The sequence below is a fragment of the Streptopelia decaocto genome (genome assembly GCF_964273445.1).
Source record: "Streptopelia decaocto genome assembly, chromosome: Z".
NCBI classification, from domain to species: Eukaryota; Metazoa; Chordata; class Aves; order Columbiformes; family Columbidae; genus Streptopelia; species Streptopelia decaocto.
The window spans coordinates 11,017,844-11,039,621 of NC_138657.1; the positions used below are offsets into that span (position 1 = coordinate 11,017,844).

The following is a 21,778-nucleotide window of genomic DNA, read 5'->3' on the forward strand; positions in this document are numbered from 1 at the left end:
GATGATGTATGTCCTCCTTAATTTCAAAACTGCCTGGGTGGAGCAGTTAAGATGTCTAAGAATTAGCGATAATCCTGATTTATGATTCTCAAAAATGTGCATGTATTTAATTAAATGTTTTGTTTTCCACTTTTGTGTATATGAGACACTAACTTTTCTTTTCCCTGTCTCCTGCCATATGAAGAGTCAGCAAGAATGCTGTCTTAAAATGTCTAAACTCTTTGGGTCATGTTGGTACCAGAGAACAAAACAGATGACTGATGATTACAAGTGATGAATGCAGGTCATGAGTGTGTTCATTTAAAATTAAACCATCTGTTTGTGTCTGTTCTCTTTAAGCCTGAAGTTCAAGTACGTCAAGTGGCTGTGAAATTTGCTAGCACGGTATTCCCTCCAGATCATATCGCTTCCAAATACTTACTCCTGTTAGCTGCAGGAGACCCGTAAGTTGTTTTCCTTTTTAAGTTATTTCATACACACACACGCACACAGATAGATAGATAGATAGACAGACAGATATATATATATATTTTTATATATATGCATCCGATATATGTTTGTGTGAAATACGAATGCATATATATATGTGTGTGTATGTAAGTAAATAAAAACTCACTCGCTGAAAATAAGTACAGTAATCTGGGAATTAACCTTTATTATAGGGGCATTCTTGACAGTAATGTGGAGAGTGTTACTGTGCCTTATGGTATTCTTTGGCTTGGATTCTTTTTCCAGGTGAACTGCTGTCACTAAAGCACTTCATGCTGATGATCAATAGCAATTGCAAAGTAAACATGCATTAATTGAAATCACCTTTCAGTGGCTAGAAATTATTTTGCCTGGCAAATTCTAGAAGTCTATTTTTAACTTGTGTTTGCAAAGAGACAGGAGCATGTGCTTGTGAGAGTTGCCACTCTCTGCTGAGGGGTAGTTGATTCATTAAATTACAGTAATAATTTAATTTGCAGTTTTCTGTTATTTCAATTTAAGTGGTGGGTTTTTTTCCAGCTTACTTTAATTGCTTGATTTTTGATGTGAGTAGCTATTGTGTAACTAAGGACAGCTAAAACGATCAATGCAACAAACAGCTGTTGTTGCAGCGTCAGCCCTGTTTCAGGAGTTGGTCTTCTGCTTTGTAGATAGTGATAAACCTGATAAGCGTCAGCTGAAGCTTGAATATAGGAAGTGACGGGGAGGAGGAGCAGACAGGAGAAGAAGAATGTGGGAAGCAGGAGCTGGTGGTGAACACCAGCAGGATGTAAAAGGAGCAGAAGTGGGCTGATCCAGAGGCCACTTATCATTATCCTTTTTCTTCCCCATCTCTAAAATAAATCATTAACAGTTCCAATGCAAGCTTTTTTCCCCTTCCTTTCAAAAAAACCCCACTTATCATTTAAAAACTCCCTCAGCTTCCCAAGATATCTCATTGCTCATTAAAGGCCACTTGTTCTGTGCAAGTAACGTCTGTTTCTCATATTGTCTTCTGAAAGGCGGGAGGAGGTACATGGAGAAGCCCAGCGAGTGCTGAGAACATTTCCTGGTAGAAATGAAAAGGAGAGTTCTGGGAAGCAGACTCCTCCCTTCCCTGAAATGGTCCTTTACATTCAAGACAAGGTACAGTGCTTTTGTCTCAGTAGATGACATACACATTCCTGATGCTCAGGCATGTAATAAGTGTGGTCTTCCCTTGCCTGTTTCTGTCTCCCACACCTCCCCTGATGAATAAAGTTAGCTAAAATGACAGTGAAGACCAAGCGTAGTATTGCATTGCCAAGATTAGCACTCATCGTTACCTTCTGCTGGCATTAATTACAAGAGATCTGAATGTTAAGTAACAAGGAAGCGTGTCCTTTAACAAAGGGATTATTTTGCATTGATGCTTTTTGTGCAGATGATGTATGAAGTGAGGAGTCCAGTGTTCAAGAGTGATAATCCAGTAGGTTTTACAAACAGTTTGCTGACAAATGTATTCGTGAAGGGATAGGAAAATCATTATTTGGTTGGGCTGGTGAAAAATAATATTGTGCATAAACCAGAAAAAAGATTGCAGGCTAGGAAAGGAGATGCTGGAACAAGTGAAGAAGTCTGGTTTGTTAAAGTCTTAATTATTCATCTTCATTGCAATCTGTGAAAATAATGGCCACGTACACAAGTCTAGTGTATATGCTAAAAACTGTACCACTGAGTTTACCCTCAGTTTTTGTGCAGAGACACCATCTGGAGAGGTATTAAAATCTAGTTTGTGTTACACACCTCTGTGTATAGTAGCTAAACTAGGCTTTTAGGCTATAAATATGATGTGAAAGATGACTGACAATACTTTTTTTTTCCTCTGATGGTCTATTTTTTTTTTTAAATGTCAGAAATATATCATATTGGAGCACATCTGGCTTTGGAAGAGCTCTGTGATTGCAGAACTCCCACATGTGAGAGATTTCTTGTGAAATCTTGTATACTCTGCTGATGGTGTACTCTGCTACTGTAGGAAATATTCGAAGCTTTATGAAAAACCTTGCTTTTGTCCAAAATACTGGTTATTCAAATAGATATAAAAAATTAAGAAACCAAGATAGAGTTTTAGATAACACTTAAATGCCAGTCCCCTTGTGGTTAATTTTAATATTTTTTTTTCACTTCTGTAATGTCATTAAATAACTATAGTATAACTAGTTTAAGCACTCCTGAGAAAATCAAGATTCCCTCACTTCTGGGTGAAATAAAAGAAAAATAAAATGAGCACTTTTCAGATCTTCCTTACATGTCCTGAAGGCATATTAAAAAATCCTTGAGGTTAGAAAAAAATCCTTTCTTTGGTTAGTTATCTCAAAGTGTGAATTTTCACATATGATGAATAATCTGCGAGTGCTGGACATGTTTGAGTAGTTTGTATGCATTGCTTGGCAGAGCAGCCCAAGATGCATGAGTTGAGTTTCCTTCTGCAAAAAAATACGTTAAAGAGTAGGACCTGATCTGCTGGATATGGATGGGAACCCATTCTTCAAAGGAGTAATCTGGTTCGTTAATTCAGGTTTTTGCTAGTGGTTTTGGATGTCATTGAAGTTCCAGTGCTGCCAAAGATCTGAGCATGTTAGGAGACCCAAGAACATACTGACTTCTGTGCCTCGTGTTTATTCAGATGCAAGGCTGCTGTGCTGAGCCCAACCCTGGCGCCAATGTGCATGTTGCACAGAGGATCCTGACATGCTTTCCTGCAGCGTTTGCAGTGGGTGTCACTGGAAACCTTCTGTTCAGGTGTTTTTGCCCCGGAATATTCCTGCTGTCAAAGCTAACATGTCCACTGAAGGAGTTGCTCACTTCTACCTAGTAGGCAGCAGGGCCTGAGAGAGTCCCTGGGCTTGACTGGTGGGGCTCAGGCACCCACCTCCGGTACCGGGGAGCCTCTCCGGGCAGAGCTGCCCCCCAGGGTTCATGGCTGCGTGTCAGCTGGGGTGCTTCAGAGTCTGGAAGTTTGTGAGTTATTTCATTTCTAAATTCTAAAGCAGTTGGTTTTTTTCCCGAGGGGAAGAAAACACGTTGTCCTCCTCCAGCCTTCCTTGCCTTTCCCTCCATGAGTTCAGAGTTTCCACTTTCTGAGTTGATAGGGATGTAAAGCTGATGGACCTAAACTGTGCTATTACCAAGTGCACTGTGTGCTTCTTGTTATAGAACTGTTGTACATTTTCAGTTGCTAAGTGGAGGATAATCATAGTTGCATCAGCAAAATTTCGTTGACCTTTCCAACATCTCTGCTGCTCATGGGTCTGACTGTTCAGTCTTAATGCACTCTGTTGTTTAGGCCTCTCACCGAATGAAAACTCCAGCTAAATACATGACTGGAACTGCAGTGTTGCCTTTCAATCCTGCCACATTTGGAGAGGTAATTGTCTGGATTTACTTCTTGGATAGCTGTACCATTATTTAGAGGACAGTGTAAAAAGCTAACAGTTACCATAAGTCACCCTACACTCTAAAATTCTTTTTTTAAGCAGATGTTGGGGTTGACTCTCCATCTTTTATCTGTCTGTCCCTAAAATGGCAGCTTGAACAGGATTTTCATAGGGGGGTGGGAGGAATGTTCCCAAGAGGGCTGCTCCACAGAGGGAGAAACTGGCAATCCTGTGCAGAAGTCCCATTCTGCTGGTCCTAAGATTTGTTACACTTTGTGCCTATGTCCATGCTGACTCTTCTGTCCAGATTTGGTTAGAGAAAGAACTGTATTGTTTTGATTACACTAAATACAGCATATTTGCTGCCCTTTTATTTTGTCTCCTCTGTGGTTTTCCAAGTCCTCATGCACTTACTCTCGCGTGTTTTTCTCTTCTGTACTTAGATAGTTCTGTATCTGCGGATGTGTCTTGCTCACAGTGCAGGTGTGATGCCAACCTCACAGAGCCTGGCAGATATGCAAGATCATGCTCCAGCCATTGGACGTTACATAAGAAACCTCATGTCTGGCAACCACATATCTTTTTCTTCCTCCTCCTCTTCAAAAAGTGGAGAAACAAACCCTGTACATATATATATTAGCCTTCTTCAGCAGCTGCTAGCTGGTGTTGGAGGTAAGATGCTGTGTGCAGCATCATCTTGAAAAAAATAAAGTCTTATTTGAAATTTATTGCCGCGCCCAGAGCTTTGAACTTGTCTGCAGCAATCACAGACTTGCAGCATGGGCTATATATAATACTCTTCAGTTTAAACTTGTTCTCTTTTGTGCTGCTGTGTAGGTGGGAGAAGCAGAACAGTCAAATTGCAGCATTGCTTTACATAATGCTTTAAAATTGTGAAGCCATTGTCTGTAACAGCTTCCTCAGCAGTGAATGCTATGTCTTCTGCACTCTGATAATAGCATATCTGTGACAAGTGTAGTCTTAAAGCACTTGGATGCCTTTAAAACAAATTGCTACCAGAATGTTTGCTTCTGTTAGTTTCCCTAGTACTTCTGAGAAATTTTATGATCTATTATTCTGCGTTATTTGTTATCCCTAGTGAAATGCAAGTGAATGCTTTGAAATGCCTGATACTTCTTAACGTGCTTTTATCGCTGATTGTTAGATGGTTTTAAATATTGCAGTTGTTTAATAACCTGTTTTTTTAATTACTGTTTAGGTTTGCCAGTCATGTATTGTCTTCTAGAAGTTGTTTCAGTGTATCCAGAAAAACTAGCCACTAGATTTGTAGACAAAATGGATTGGATAAAGGTATGTTGAAAACCCTTTGTTGTTGTGGTTTGGTTTATTTGTTTTTGTTTTGGTTTGGTTGGGTTGGGTTTTTTTTGTAAAGGGGCTTTGGCATTAGCAAGATCTGTCATTTTCCTGTGGTGGAATGGAGTGTTATTTCCAAGTATGCACTTAATTTGAAATCTTGTATTTCTTCCTACAGTCAACACCTCCTGAGCTATTCCATGTAGCAGGATGGGGAAAGCTATGTTTTTGTTCTTTGGTGTTATGATTTTGTTCATTGACTGACATGTTCTGGGTAATCTGTGTCATCATTCCTGTTAGCATAGTGAGTTTTTCCTGTCGATCAGAAGATCCATTAAACAGCAAAAGAAAACTGAAAACAAAATTCTGCAAATTTTTTTAAGAATTGTTTAACAGTGGGAATGTTCCAGTTGGAAGATGAAAGTGGCTTCTCAGAAAAATGAGATTAATTAGGCCCTTAATTGTATTAGAACCCTTTCTGTGGAGGTTTTTTTAACTTTTTTTTTTTTAATTAGGCTCAAGGGATAAAACAGATAAAGTGGAGCCTACTTGGGCATAAGCCAAAGAGAATTCTGCTTTCACTAGATTATTTTCTCAGGGAACTTCCTGCTTTTTCATTATTTGCTTCAAGCATCCAGGATTTGCTAAGGTCTTACAGGTTGCTTTCACTTCCATTGGGGGAATCTGGCAGAAAGAAACAATTGGTCAAGTTAAGAATGTGTTTGATAAATTTCTTCTGCTGATATCTGTACTGCATTGCACTATATACAGTTTAAGCCATTTAAGTCATTTAAGAGCAGGTATGAATCTCAAAGGAGAGGACTTGGAAACATACTTCTTTTCAGTATTGCTCATCATATGCAGAAAAACCTTTTTTTTTCCTGGTGTCCATTTGCAAAATTAAGCTGATACTGATACTACCTAGTTGCAGAAATGTAAATCATCCTTTGTGTGATTTCTCTTTGCCAAGTGGAAGGGACAGGTCCAGGGGTTTGTTGGAAGTCAGCTATGTGATCTGATGCAAGTTTTGAGTTGAAGGTAGAGTTATGTTTCATGAGCCTCACAGATCTAATTTCTTGTTTGTTTGCTTGGCTCATTTTTGCTGCGTCTGCAGTGGCCCAAGACATTCAAAGCTTTCGGTATGAATTTTTTACATTAGTGTCTTGCATTATACACCACATTAATGTCAGAGGTAAGATTATATCCTAACAAATTACCTGAGGCTTCCCAAATTCAACTTTTTAATAATTTAGGTAATACAAGATCTCCAAGACACAGTGGATTAATTTGCATTGAGAGCTGTGATTTCCTGAACACTTTATTGGGTTTTTTTTTTTTGGTCACTATTGGATTTAACTGGTTTAACCTCTTCATTTTTTTTTATTAATAAAAAAGAAATTAAAGCCTCCAGTATCTCAGGAAAAATGGTGTCTTTAAGGGTTTTTTTTTTAGCTTAGTGTGGATGCAAAATCTGGAAGCTCTTCTCTGAAGACCAAATTCAGCCAAACATTCAATCTGTGTTGAGGCCAGAATGTGTGGGTAGCCCTTGTGTGGCTAGTGGTAATTGTCTTCCTAAACACTGCGTGTGTAATAAATGCTCTGCTGAACTGAGTGCTTTGTTTCTGACTAAATGATAACGCTGTCAGTTGGAAGAGTGGTTTACGAGTTAAGTACTATTTATGTACTCGACAGTTGTGCTTGTATATTGAAGCTCTGCATGAACAGACTGTATAAGAAACTGCTTCTATATTTTTCTTTTTAAAATCTCCCACAGAGCCTGATGAATACGAATAAAGAAGAAATGCGTGAGCTTGCAGCCCTGTTTTATTCCGTAGTGCTGTCTACCATGTCTGGAAATGAGCTCAGGGCCTCCCTGGAGCAGTTGATCAAGATGACGAAAGACAGCCGTGTAACTACCTTCCTTTGTCTGCTTCTTCTTGTTTTTTCTCTTGTCATGTAACTGATAGGAAATCTGAATCTCATAGTGTGTCCAGGATGTATTAGCCTTAATCTGAGTGTAAAATTAACTAGATGACGTCCAGTTGGACGGTGAGAAGGGATTTTTCTTGTAGGTGAGTGCAACAGATCTTAAAATAAATTAATCCCTGAAGCTGTTGTTAAGGTCAGAAGAAGGGTTTCCTGGAGGTACTCCCCAGGCAAAGCCAGCACTGTCATGTATTTAACCAGTTTTAGCTAGCTTGTCCCACTGAGTGTTAATGGATCACACTGCCTACCTCAAATCATTTGCTGATGCCCTATTTGTGACTACAGGTCACATTCTACAGAACCAAGGAAATGTTTAACTCATTAAATGTTCAACTCCCCTTCCCCTCCTGAGCCACAGCCACCTCCTGGCTCCACATCACCCCACGTCTTGTTCCAACAGCAGCCTTTGCTGGGTGAGGGCTGGTTTCTTCCCTCCCACCCCACATGGACTGCTCAGCTGTTACACGGTGGGTTTGCCTGCCTGCCCCGCTCCTGCAGCTCCTTCCCCCTCCCATTGTGTGCTTACCTCTGCATTTTGCCACAATAAGCATTGAGAAGGACTCCTGAAAACAAATTGGGCAGGTTTCTTTGCTGGTGTGTCTTGAATCCTGAAAGGGAGGGACAGCAGTACCGTTTTTAGGTTCTGTTTCCCCAAGAAAATTTTATATCAGTCTCTCTGAAGGACTTTATGGGCTGCTATTTTACATTGGAGGTAACAGGCTCAAATATGGACAAAGATGTGCTGATTGCTTTATGCTGTAGTTAACAAACATGATTTAATTTGGATCTGTGAAAGCTGTGTCTGTGAGCCAAAGCGATGTCATTGCTTGGTTTAGCATAGGGCGCAGCTTCTGCAGTCACAAAGCTGGCACAGATGGGTCCTAGCCCCCATGGCTGCTTTCTGCCCCTGTCACCCGTGAAGCCATGGTTGACCTGTCACAGAACCTGGCTGGGAATAAAGAGGGATGTGAACCATGAAACGACAACAAAAAAAGGCAGAGTGTTCCCGTGCATTTTTGAGTTTGAGTCAGGTAGAGCTCTGGTGTGCTGTGGATATACAGAACCAGTGGGGTGGTGGTGATCTGTAGTGGCCCGGCGAGGACTGCAGTGCAAATGGATAGCTGAAGTGGAGAGGGTGAAGGACTGTCCTCAGCTGGCTTTGCTGCTGTGAGACCACAACACAGAGCAGTCCCTGGTGACCAGGCTAGGCTGAGGATCCCGTCCTGGCAGCACAGTCATACTGATGCAACTTTCTGCAGTGCAGGATGGCCTACTGAACTGTTTAGAGGCATTGACTTCAGTGTTTGTAGGCCAAGTGTGTTCTTATTCTTAGCAAGGCAAATCTAGACTAGTTCCCCTTTACTGCTTTGTACAGTATATTTTGTCCCCTAAATCTGAGTATGCTCAACAAATCAGATGAGTTGGACTTTTTTTTTTAACCTAGCTACCAAGGGAATGTGAGTGCTGGTGATAAGTTCTTAATTTGTCCTCTTAAATCTCTTCTGAGTTTTGTTACTTTTATCTTAAAGAGCTCCATCCATCAGAGAACACTAACAATATCAAATTCTCTGTTCTTCCATTATGTGTTACAACTCTTTATTTTTCATGGCGTCTTCTCATCTGGCTTATCCGTATGTGTTTTAAAATCAGTGCTTTGTGCAAAGTGTTACTTGCTTCGAAAATAAGATTTTCTGCACTGTTGGTGTTGTCTGTAGAGCCCGGAGGTCCAACATGGATCCTTGTTGGCTTTGGGATTTACCATAGGAAGGTACTTGGCCAAAGGGAAAATGAGAACAATGGAGCTACAAGACGTAAAACAGCCAAACACTGCCGTCATGCCAGAACAAGAACAGCTCATAAAGTTAACGACAGAGACAATAGGTAACTTCTTGCCTAAGACTTTGCTGCATGTAACAGTTGTTTTTTCAACCATCCCTGGCTGAGGACTTTTCTAAGATATTCACCCCATAGATACTGCAATCTTGAGTTCACTTTCTGTAATAGAATTTACAGCCTGTAAAAATGTCATGTAATTAGATGCATGGACATAACTCTCTTCCATAAGAATTAGGTGGGCTTTTAGCTCATAGACCAACCTAGCAAAATTAGGAGCAGTGCCACTGCCTGGAATCCTCTCAGTGTCTCCTTTCACTTTGATTTTGTTCTAGCATGATGCTGTAGACAAGATAAACACTTTGCTTCTTGCATGGGTAATATACAAGTGCCTGCCTGCACATTGCTAAATAATAATACAAAATCCAAGTGATCCTGTTTTACTTTTTCTGTAGGTTCTTTTCTGGATAGCAGCTCTCCCTTCCTTGTGGTTGCTGCTTGTACAGCTCTTGGGGAGATTGGCAGGAATGGCCCCTTGCCGATCCCCAGTGAAGGACCAGGATTTACAAAAATGCAACTTGTTGAAAACTTATTGGCCCGAATCCCTTCCAGCAAGGAAACAAACAAGGCAAGATTTTGTAGTATTGTTATGATTCTTGTTCATTTCTGGAATGCACTGTCCCTGGGTTTATGTCTTACCTGCCCAACTCGGCCTTGGTTTTTAAAGGAATTATACTTATTGTTTGCTTTAGTGAGTCGGAATTAGGCTAGGGGTTTTCAGAATTAGGCTAAGGGTGTTTCAAGTGGTGTTGAGCAGTTGATCGCTTCTGCATTCTATAGTTCTATGTAAGAGCTTAAGGGATGAGAACTATGAAGGGTCCTAATTTTAATTCAAGAAAAATGAGAGTAACTTCGCTTACCTGGAAATAATCCTCAAAGGTAGCATGACATTTGTTTTGATCTGTGTTTTGGAAGAGAGTTGCACTGATTGATCTGATAAGTCACTTGCTTGTCTATCTTCTGGTACCTTAAGTGAAAGAGTGGGTTTGAAGTGTATCTTCTGGATTTACAGGAAGGTTATGTGATGATATACGTTTTTTGTTTCTATTTAAGATGAAGGAACGAGCAATACAAACACTGGGTTACTTCCCAGTTGGAGATGAAAATTTTCCCCACCAGAAGCTGCTGTTGCAGGGTTTAATGGATTCTGTGGAGGTGAGGCACTATCCATGTATTAGTCTTTATACTGCAGTGTGTATTTCTATTTCAACGCTCTTTATATCTTTAGAGCCAAGTTTGCAAGGCAAGCTGTCTTGTTGTAATAGTGTTGCTGGATTTTTAAAAACTGCGTTGAAATAGAGAGCAGAGGTATGTTTGGGGCTTATAAAATATTCTATGCCATGGTTTAAAAACTTGCCAGTCAAGGTTTCTGCCCCAGTCTCTGAGACAAATATGCATTCTCTTTCAGGAGGACTGTCTGTATGTGTAAGATTTTAAGAGCTTATAGTAATGAAGCCATAGGCCTGTACTTTGGCCTTCAAAAGTACCCTAGAAGTAGATAATATAAATAGACCTTTTTCATCTGAACTACATCAGCTGATATAGCACACTTGAATTAGAAACTTTCTGTGTAGAAATATATGTATCTGTTTTCAATCTGAATGCGTTGATGTAGTGAACTGTGTTCTTTCGCAGTACTTCAGAGCTGCTCTACATATTGCTATATGCCAGACAGCAAAATTAAATAGTCAAGGAGCGTTTTTATTGTTTTTCATTTACAGCTTGTTTTATCTTTCTCCCTTGTTCATACTGACACAGGATTCAGCATTGTAGAAGCAGCTATTGTGTATCAGACAGGTTGGGTTTGCTGAGTCTTCCAATCTGATGTGATCAAGCAAGCAAGAATAGTAAGAACGTTGTGTACAAAAACATAAAGTTATGTCTTTTAGGTGCCGTGTTTATCTCCTGTAATTGTTTAGGGTCATTACAGCATCTTTTATAAAATATGTACTTGAAAAAAAATTATCTTAGATTGCAGGAAGCTAAGGGCTTACATCTCCAAATGCCTGAGCATTTTGTGCTTCCAGGGAGTAAGGAAAGCTATCTAGAAGGTACTCAACAGGTACGGAAATCAGTTCTTACGATTCAAGATTCATCATAAATAGTGACAGAACAGTGGCAGAATTCTGCACATTCTTTCCCGAAGGCTTAGAGAATAGTGGAAAGAGGACAGAGAAACAATGGAAAATATTGTCTGCATTCTTTTAACATGAAAAACAAATCTGTGCATCTCTTGGAGATGATCAGCTTCTGGATGGAATTACAGGACAATATTTTACTACTGCATACAAAGCCACGGTGATTTTCATTAATGACTGTCAGTCTTGTTCTAACTTTTTAAACATTTTCATCCTGTCTCTCCAATTCTTTCAGTTCACTAGGGTGAACTTTTGCAGAGACTAGCAAGTGCTTTGTAGGGGGCACACTTTAAGTGTGGAAATTTTAGCTCTTATGATTCATTTTTTTGAGTTTGACATCACCTCAGTGTCCATCAATTTCAGTGGCTCTGAGGTGCCATGTAGTCTCAGATGCTCACCAAAAGAGGGATCTTGCTGAGAATTGGGGCTGGGAGAGAGACTGTGGTTTGGTGAAGTGCCAAAAGTTTTGGTTTGTGTTTAATTAGTACTGTCAGTGAGGGTCTGTTGTGTTTTTCAGGCCAAGCAAATAGAGCTGCAGTTCACTGTTGGCGAAGCTATTACCAGCGCTGCTGTAGGAACCAGCTCGGTGGCTGCACGTGATGCGTGGACAGTCACGGAGGAGGAATACATCCCTCCTTCAGGTAGGCTTTCCTAACGCAGGAGCTGGATTCACGAATGTAAAATTTCACAGTGCTGAGCTAGCATCAGGTCATTTCACCTCTTCAGGTCTGTCTGCACAGACAGTAGAAGACTTTGTTTCATGTGCTGTTTAAATAACTTCTTGATAAAATCTAATTCATTACCACTTGAAACTGCATTTGTTCTAATTTTTTTCATTTTGTGTTGCCATGTCGCGTTAGTTTCAGGTTTAACATACACAAACCTTTTAAAATAGCGTTTTAGAGCCTGCACTGGAAAATAGGTCTATAAAATCAGGTTGCAAATCTTTTTTGAACAACTTGGACTGATATGATTAAGTGACATTTACATGCAATAAATGCAGAAATTTTATTTAAGGACTAAGATTCTATACCCATTGAAATACAAGCATGACAAAATGTTAGCTTCAAAACAGGTGGCTGTAAATATCAGCCTCAGACCTGCAAAACGGTGTTTTAATGTTGTGAGAGTGGTCTTAGATCTCAGGTGTACACAAAGCTGAGCATGTGCAGAATGGGGTCAAAATCAAACCCTGCTGTTGTTCCAGAAATTTTGAGTCCTAACAAAAAAAAAGTAGTGCACTGAATCTTATGCCGTATGAGTGGTATCTCTTTTTGGCCACAGGGTCTGAAAGAGTTTCGTGAAGGGTTAAGAGGACTCTGCTCAATGCTTCTATTAGGAGAAATACTTTCACAGTGACTCCAGTGAAGACTTTTCCTGAATAAGCAGAGATTAAGGCGTCACTTGAGTACTTATAGGCTGATTAGGTTTTTTATTACCACTGCACGTTATGTTGAAATTGAATGGGATGTAGCTGATTCACAAAGCTCCCTCCCCTCCTCCTTTCTTTCTTTCTTTCTTGCTTTCATGTAGATTTGAAAGTGAATGATGTGGTTCCCTGGGTCCTAGACCTTATTTTGAACAAGCACATTATCAGCCCCAACCCACATGTCAGGCAGGCAGCTTGCATCTGGCTTCTGTCGATGGTCAAGAAGCTGAGCACACATAAAGCGATTAAGGTAAGAAATATGCCATCTCTTAACACTAGCTCATTGTCTCTGTTTTTGCTTCTCAACTTTTTCTGTCCCTTCCTTCTCCTTCGGTTGCCTTGCTTCTTTTCCCGCAGTGCTGCTGCAGTCCTTATCGAGGTCTTTTTGAGATGTGTCTTATTGTTTGTTACTAGGGCAACATACTAACTGACAGACAAATGAGGCTGTTTAGCACCTTTATAAACATCTGACTTGCACACAAGTCAGACTGTGCGTAGTTTAAGTAGCTGTTGTGAGATGAATTAGCAGTACATCTTACCTTGGGAAGAAGAGGTTGGTGTCTGTATAGTTTTTAGGATTTATTTTTGGAGAGTATTGAAAGGAGATCTAGGAGGGGAAGAACTAGATGGACTTGATAGAACTAGAACTTGATAGAACTAGAACTGGACTTGTTTGTTTTACAGAGTTTATCACAACTTTGGTACCTAGAAGCAGTTATGATATGCTTCTTGTACTGTGTATTTTTTGTGTGCTTTGATGAAAACCTTATATTTACGGTGCTTCTCTCCAATAAGAGAATTTGAAAGGTCCTGTACACAAGGACTTAATAAAGTATTCCCAACCAAAATGTCCTCTCTCTGCATAAACATACTATAGACTGTCAGGGCCCTATGCAACCATTTTGTGCTTTCCAGGTAATGATAAAGAACTTTGGGACAATAGGTGCTTTGCAAATGTTGTCTGTTTGTTGCGTGTAAAACCTTGCCACATATTACACTTGTCTAAACAGTGTGTGTTGTGGAAGGTGACAAAATTCACTTGAGTGGGGATGAAGAAAAGACACCCTCGCACAGAGAATAGCCCCATCTGACAGCAAGCCAAGTTTATGACGCATTATTGCCATGTATTAGGCAAGGAAAATAAAATACATGGCTTACTAATGGTGTGGTAACTGTAAAAAGGTGCTGGACAAATAACTGTTTTATTCTGTGAATGTCAGTCAGGCTACTGCTTACATTTATGGAAAGGAGGACAGTTATTGTCGTAAGTGTAGGTTAGCTAGGCAACCTCATTGATAAAATGGCCTGTTTATCTGTTAGGAACTTTCTTGAGACCAGACAAAGGATCCAAAACCTGAGATAAAAATAATGCCTTTTTTTCTCATCTTGCAGTCTCATCTCAAGGATATTCAAAGTGCATTTGTTTCAATTCTGTCAGATAGTGATGGTAAGTACTACCACATCTTAAGAATTTTGTCTTTCGGTGGACTTTTAACAGATTGGAGGGAATCTTGGAGCATGCAGAAAGTCACCTACACCCTCTCTGTCAGTCAGCATTAACAGGTGACTGTAAGAAACATCCCATTCCTGACCTAATAGGAATTATTTCTAGGCTTCGCATGTAGAGATGAGAAGCACGCTTTTCAGTCATTTACTAACCAAACACAAATATTTTTCTGCACTTTCCCTTCAGACTGTAGTAACAGAAACACTCCAGTGGTGCTGCTTCTGCTCTGCTTTGGGCAGTAGGATGCGTATCACAGCATTCTGCGTGGACGGGAACACTAAGCCCTCTTTAAGCTAGTAGATTTTGGCTTGTAGGTCTGCCCGTGGCAGCTGGTGGAAAGGGCAGCATACGGCAGCCTATCTGAAGCTCACTGAAGTTGAAGACAGTATTACCATTAACTTCACTGGGCTTTATGGACCAGTAGTGTGTCAGGATACTTATGGCTCTTGGAACTCTCTCTGTTATTTTAGAAATCTGCAGTGACAATATTAACATGAAGATGTCACCTAATTTGATGGGGGACATGCCTTCAGAACAAATTGCTACTTCAGAATGCAAGGCTTGTGCCTTGCCAGACTAGATCTGCTCTAAAATGGAGAGCTGTCAACTGCAGCGTGGAGCTCTGTTTGCTACATCATGCTTTTGGTTGAATCGTGTTCTTGAAATTAGTGTGTTACTTATTTATGTGCTTATCTTTAATTTTACTTTGTAAAATCTCTTGCAGAGCTTAGTCAAGATGTTGCTTCGAAAGGTCTTGGGCTGATATATGAACTAGGAAGTGAACAGGATCAGCAAGAGCTAGTCACCACACTTGTTGATACCCTTATGCATGGGAAGAGGTACAGTCAGCTCAGAACACAGTGTGAGAGTGCTGTGAGATATGTGTCTGATGGGAACAAAAATGCGCATCTCTTGTTTGTGGGAAGAAATGTGCTGTAGCCAATGGCAAGCCAGCGTCCATGTATTGCCAGCGGGTCAAACTGGAACATTTCTTAATGCAACTTAGAATTTGTTGTGACTGAAGTTGTTCCAGTTTTGTTCCATTCAAAAAAGCTTCAATATAATTATTCAGTCCTGGTTCAAGCAGTTCGAAACAGCTGGTGTTTGGTTAGATTTCCTGCTTACTGCATTGTGTAATTGCCAAGGACATTGACCTCTTGCAGCAACTCTGAACAATGCGAATGTTGCAGAAGTGAGGATTTGCTTGTGCCTGAACTGGACCTTTTGCTGAGAAAGTGTTGTTAATGTTCACTTTTCAGCCTTAGTGCAAAAAATGCTGGTCTTGAAGGACTCCTGGCTACTGATCATGTTGGTTAGGCTGGCGATGCTCTTCTGCAGCCCACTCCTGTCTTAACCTGGTGTGGATGTGACCACTGTGAATGACAGAACCCCATGCTTGGAGTATGGGGGTTCAGTGGTGTAAACAGGAACAAATTAGCTGAATGGAAATGGGATTTCTTTCATTATGAAATACAGAATTGCTGCCCATTATATGGCTTGTGTCTGGGCAGAATTAAAAGTGTTTTGACTTCTTACCTTTTGACTGCACAGCAAACCTCTCACTTTTCTGCCACATCTCCTTAACAGAATCACAGAATCACAGAAAGGTTGGGGTTGGAAGGGACCTCTGGAGATCATCCAGTCCAATCCACCTGCTAAGGCAGGTTCACCAGAGCAGATCACACAGGAATGTGTCCAGGCGTGTTTGAATGTCTCCAGAGAAGGAGACTCCACAACCTCTCTGTTTCCTGTTCAGGGCTCTGGCACCCTCAAAGTAAAGAAGTTTCTCCTCATATTCAGATGGAACCTCCTTTGCTTTTGTCTGTGCCCATTGCCCCTCATCCTATCATTGGGCACCACTGAAAGGAGTCTGGTCCCATCTTCTTGACACCCACCCTGGAGATATTTATAAGTCTTGATAAGATACAGGTTAATGAGATTCCTTGCAGTGTGTGTGGCATTGCACACCCGTATGGGTTTTGTGGGATTGGAACTGAAAGAATGGGAAACTACAGACTTAATAAAACAAAACAAATCAACTTGTTCTGTAGCATGCAGTCCATTCTAGGATAGAGTTTGGTAAAGCTAATACTGGACCTCTTTTCTACCAGAGCCAAACATGAGATGACTGGAGAAACTGTGGTGTTTCAGGGTGGCCTGAGCAAAACGCCAGATGGGTGAGTTTACTGACAGTCTCAATGACAGACACACAATTAGTGCTGAAACAGTATTCCCTTGCTTATAAATCTGCTTCTTGAGCTTTTTGTTCCTTCTTGTTCTCTAAGTTACCATAGCTATTTTCTTGCAGTACAGACAAGGTATTCAGTTCTCTCTGTCTGCTTTAGGCTGAGAATTGACTATAACTTTAGCTGTTATGAGATTTATGTAGCTAAAAATACTGACACTGATTTCTCTTCTGCTTTCTAAAGTCAAGGTCTTTCTACCTACAAGGAGCTTTGTTCACTGGCCAGTGATCTCAATCAGCCAGACCTGGTGTACAAATTCATGAATCTGGCCAACCATCATGCCATGTGGAATTCTCGGAAGGTAATTCAGTTTTCATACTTCCATTCCCCCTGTGAACTCTGGAAACAATAACTTCATATTTGTAGCTCTGGTTGTATGGTCTATGGATAACTGCATGTGGAAGTCTTTTGTTGACGCTTTGGCATCAGGTCCAACACAAATTTACCAGTCTGAGAAACAAATTCAGGATTACTCAAAATTCTTACAGTAAAACATTGGTATCACAGGGTTCATATGATCCTACATTCACTGCTGAATCAATTTTGATCCCTTCTTTTACTTTTGAGTGTGTACAGAGGCCAGATCTTGATGTGCTCAAACAGTGAGATCGTATTTTCAAAACTGGATGAATTTTAAAATGCCAAAGAAAGTGAACTTTGTGATGTAAAAAGGCAGAGCACAAAAATATTCAGCAACAAGTCACTAAAAAGCCAGTTGACAATACACTAGTTTAATCACTACTGTCAAAAATATCCTTTTTAACTCAAGTGTTGAGGGTTTAGATTGCGGGGTGACAATAAAACCCTGGCAGATGTATTGTTAACTCCCTCTTCCCCCTCCACTTCCCCTTTTTTTGCCCCTCCCTCTCCCCCCTTCCCACTAAGGACAGGCGATCGGGAGGGAAAGAAGGACAGAGAGAAGAGAGTTGGAAAAATTAACAATGTTTTACTAATGCTACTAATAAGAATAGAGAAAATAATACAAAATATACAAAACCAATCTTGAAAGTCTCAGCAACTGCAGAGCCGGCACCCAAAGTCCTGGATTAGACTCTGCAGCCAACTGGAGCTGGATTCAGTCTCTCACTTGGCCTCAGTTCGCAGGGACGAACTAGCAAGGTCCTCTCCTAATGTCAGACATAAGCAGAAGCGAAAAAAAAAGGAGAGAAGGGACGAGATCCTCGTGATCTCCCACTTTTATATGAAGTATTCACGTGAATGGAATGTTATACACAGTTGGTCAGTTTCTTGGTCACTTGTTTCTCGTCGCCCCTCTTGCGAGATGTCCATCCATGCTTATCAATAAGTTTGCATTCCATTGCTAGGTTTACCAAAACATGTATCTGGTTCTCCAGGAAAATGCAGTTAATATGAAGGCTCTAGCTGACAGGCAAAATTCACTGAAAGAGAAACTTGTTTTTAACAAAACCAGGACACTCAAGTCTTCATATTTCAAAGCTACTGGAAGCCTTAGCAAAGTCAAAATACTATTGGATCCACTTCCTGCAAAAAAGGTAGCATCATAAATTTCAAGATTTAAGTATACATTTCAGAGCTTTAACCTGGGGACTTTTTCACTGGCCTTACCTAAGCGTGGAATAACTTGTTTTGTCCCTGGGAGTAGACAGAGCACCTTTTGTAAAGAAGATCCAGCAGCTGCGTCTTCTGCATTGCACCTTTCGAGTTTGACAAGTCAGCACGTCTCTTAAGACTTCCCTGTCTTTGCACTGGGACTTCTGAAGCACAGGAGCATAATTAGGTTCTTGACCCTTGTGGAATTCCACCAGCCAGGATAAGTCAGGAAAATCCACTCAGCAACTGTGGGCTGACATTTGGGAAAATTGCAGAATCGTTTAAGTTAGAGAGGATATCTGGAAGTCTAAGCTCCAAAAGTCTGCACAAGAGCTAGGCAGAGCAAGTTGCTCAGAGACTTGCAAATGATGCCTCCCTTTTCATTAGATTTTCTGCAGCCTCTTGGTCCTCATGGCAGTGGTCCTAACCGAGAGTTTGTCTTTATTGCTCTTCCTTTTCTAGACTAATCCAGACAGCACATTCTATCCTGGGAAATTCCTAGTGTGGGGTTTCGAGTGGCAGCTTTTGACACTGCAAGTCAGGAAACATGAAGTTATTAGAGGCAGTCACTGCACAGCCTGTATGGAGCAATTTCTTTCTGGGCAGATCCCATGGGACTTCATGGGTGAGCAGCAGTTCCTCTGTGATAGAGTTGACAGTGGAACTGACAGGGAAGAAAGAAAAGAGTATGGAAGAATACGAGAGTTTAAAGTAAATATGGACAGATGCAAAATTATAATCCTCAGAAAATTCAGGTTGTAGAACCAAGGTAGAGTTCTTTTAGCTTTTCTGTTCCAAAGTTATTCTAAATGCGGCAGAGTTTTAGGGAAGCAGTGGCCCATCCTCACCAGTTTTTCAGAGAAAGAACCTCTTTTGGAAGAACATACCAACATCTTGATAGTTTTAATTCTCTATCACCACTTTTTCAAATGGGGTAACTTGTTATCTTGAAATGAAGGCTAGAGAGAAGGAACTTTTGAAGTATTGTGTTGTCTGCTGATTGTGATTGTATGCTTGATATCATTGTGGTACTGTAGCACTGATGAGGAGCTGATTCTGGTATCATTCAAGTCCTTTTGACTTGGTTTAAGTCTAAACTGTTGGTCAGTTTTACCACAGACTGTAGTGTGCCCAGGAGCAGTGGGTGATCATGCAGATTATTTCAACAAATACTCTTTTGTCATAATTTCAGGGAGCAGCTTTTGGTTTCAATGTGATAGCTGCCAAGGCTGGAGAGCAGCTGGCTCCATTTTTGCCCCAGCTTCTTCCCCGCCTCTACCGTTACCAGTTTGACCCCAACCTGGGCATTCGACAGGCAATGACCAGCATTTGGAATGCCTTGGTCACCGACAAGTCAATGGTGAGTGAGCAGCGAAGTGCGGAGTAGTGGGTTTGCTGCTAACCAGTGGCATCTCAGCATTCATCATGGGACAGATGCATCTTGTGAAGGAGGGGCTGTGCAGAAAGGGGAGAGTGTATTGTCTGACACAGAAAGAGGGGCTTCAATCTATGGATGAGGTGGAGGATGTGCAGAGATTTTTCCACTGCCTCTTACGTGTGAAAGGATATTGCAGACCTTGTTTGTGTGGCCTGTGTTATAGTGTATGATTTACTTTACTTTACATGGGGTCTTTCCACAGTTTGATATTGCTTTAATATTGCTTATGAGAAAGCTCTTCAGGAATCCCGGTGACCCAAGATGCCCTTCCTAGAGGAAGAGCATCTGAATATGGTTCCTCGGTTTTTAAGTGGGAGGAAACCCATGGGAAGAGACTGTTTCATCAGTTTGAGGATAGCTCCTCTCAGACAAGTTTCAGGAATAAGTGATTTTAATGGGGTGCACTTGCTCTGGCTTTGCAAGTCCTGGTGCTGGGTTTGCAAATCTTTTTTCCTAGAAAATCTGATCTTAATATGTGAAGTCATTCACTTTGGTCCCTTATCAAAGCAAAAATGCTTCTCCAGTAGATATATGTTTGGTGCTGCATCCAAACAGTTCAGTTGATAAAGGACTGAGGGATTTTCCTCTTTTTTTTGTCATCTCTTGTCACAGCATTATGACATGTAGTGGTGCAGAGAAAGGCATGCCTAAAGCAAAGTCATAGTAGGTTTGTGTGAGTTCAGCTCTGACTAGCATTAGTCTGTCTGCTGTGTCTGAAAGCAGGCTATATTGTCCAAAAGAACTTTATTTTTTTTTCGGAGTACAGAAAAAGGATGCATGGTTCATGCTTGTTTCATGACTTTTCCTTTTTTAAAAATAGGTTGATAAGTACATGAAGGAGATTCTTGAGGATTTGATCAGTAACCTAACCAGCAGTCTGTGGAGGATCAGAGAATCCAGGTATTGCTAGGAAAAGTAATGTATTTTCTTTGAACTCTCTTCCATTCTTCACCATAAGCTTGTTAACCTGAGGAAGTTGAGGGGGGGAAAGAAGACACATCCTTTCATCAGGATAGAGCTCAGGCATGTAGTCTACACTTGAAGTGTGACTCAATCTTGAAACTCTGCTTCATTTAGCCTGAATTTTTTTTATGACATGTAGCTTGAGCATGATACTGAACAGCATTCTCTGAAGGAGGAGTTTTCTGATAACAAAGTTCTTGCCTATCCTTGAACCTGAAATATTGCTTAATGTTAGAAAATATTGGCAGTCTGGCGATATACGTACTTGGCAGCAGGATGCCAGTCGGTCTAGCATTTTTAGTAAACTGCTTTTGGTTTATACTGGTTTGCAGTTATGCTGTGTTGAAAACTTCCATTTTAATTTCAATTCTAGTTGTTAGACCATTTTGTTTTGTTCTTATCCTATACTTACAGAAAATAAATTTGAAGCAATTCCATAACTAGAATGTTTACAATAGCGATTTTCACTACAGCAGCCTTTCTCACTTGCTGTCTGTCGCCTGTTTCAGGTTTCACCTGACTGGCTGAATGTTTTTTCCGTCCTAAAGGAGATGTTCTTGTGACAATGTAGAGTAGGGTTTGGGGAAAATAAGGAATGTGCAGTAGCTCTTTTGTTTTTTAACCATTTCCTTATATTTATAAAAGTATGTGTATGTACACCTCTATCAAATAAGTATACCATGTGAATAAAGTTCCTTCTTTGCAGCTGTCTGGCACTGAATGACTTACTAAGAGGAAGACCTTTGGATGACATTATAGACAAGCTGCCAGAGATCTGGGAAATTCTGTTCAGAGTGCAAGATGACATTAAGGTAATGGAACTGATAACTGATCCTAAATCTTCAACAGAAAGTACAGTGATCAAAGTCTGAGATGTTTCACACACAGAATCACAGAACATTAGGGATTGGAAGGGACCTCGAAAGCTCATCCAGTGCAATCCCCCTGCCGGAGCAGGAACACCCAGATGAGGTTACACAGGAAGGTGTCCAGGCAGGTTTTGAATGTCTCCAGAGTAGGAGACTCCACAACCCCCCTGGGCAGCCTGTTCCAGTGTCTGTCACCCTCACTGAGAAGAAGTTTCTTCTCAATTTAAATGGAACCTCCTGTGTTCCAGTTTATACCCATTGCCCCTTGTCTTATCATTGGTTGTCAATGTTTAAAGAGAGATTGTCTAAGAAGCTTAAGCCAATGGGAATTTTAGGTATTAAACAGACTAGAAATTCAGGCCCCTTGCATTTAACATTTCCACGCTGCCTTAGAAATTCTTTGTGTATGTTTCTCGTGTTTTTAAGTGTTAGGTTTCATTCCTACTGTCCTTATTCTTGATGGTTCAGCACTTTTTTTTCTGGATATAAAAGAATTCCTAAGGATTTGCTTAACTCTTGATTATAGGAATGTTTAT

General features: G+C 40.6%; 1 protein-coding gene across 3 annotated transcripts in view; it reads left to right on the forward strand.

Moving 5' to 3' along the window:
* Window positions 1-21,778, forward strand: part of ECPAS (Ecm29 proteasome adaptor and scaffold) — a 72,314-nt gene that overhangs the window by 30,434 nt on the left and 20,102 nt on the right. For all 3 annotated transcript variants that reach the window (XM_082074459.1, XM_082074458.1, XM_082074460.1), the window contains 18 exons: window positions 340-443; window positions 1,491-1,614; window positions 3,797-3,877; window positions 4,331-4,559; window positions 5,107-5,198; window positions 6,976-7,110; window positions 8,903-9,068; window positions 9,476-9,648; window positions 10,134-10,235; window positions 11,736-11,859; window positions 12,752-12,897; window positions 14,040-14,094; window positions 14,879-14,993; window positions 16,266-16,331; window positions 16,584-16,701; window positions 19,165-19,332; window positions 20,231-20,310; window positions 21,080-21,185. In XM_082074459.1, coding sequence (XP_081930585.1) covers window positions 340-443; window positions 1,491-1,614; window positions 3,797-3,877; window positions 4,331-4,559; window positions 5,107-5,198; window positions 6,976-7,110; window positions 8,903-9,068; window positions 9,476-9,648; window positions 10,134-10,235; window positions 11,736-11,859; window positions 12,752-12,897; window positions 14,040-14,094; window positions 14,879-14,993; window positions 16,266-16,331; window positions 16,584-16,701; window positions 19,165-19,332; window positions 20,231-20,310; window positions 21,080-21,185 — 2,184 coding nt within the window. The remainder of the gene's footprint in view (window positions 1-339; window positions 444-1,490; window positions 1,615-3,796; window positions 3,878-4,330; window positions 4,560-5,106; window positions 5,199-6,975; window positions 7,111-8,902; window positions 9,069-9,475; window positions 9,649-10,133; window positions 10,236-11,735; window positions 11,860-12,751; window positions 12,898-14,039; window positions 14,095-14,878; window positions 14,994-16,265; window positions 16,332-16,583; window positions 16,702-19,164; window positions 19,333-20,230; window positions 20,311-21,079; window positions 21,186-21,778) is intronic.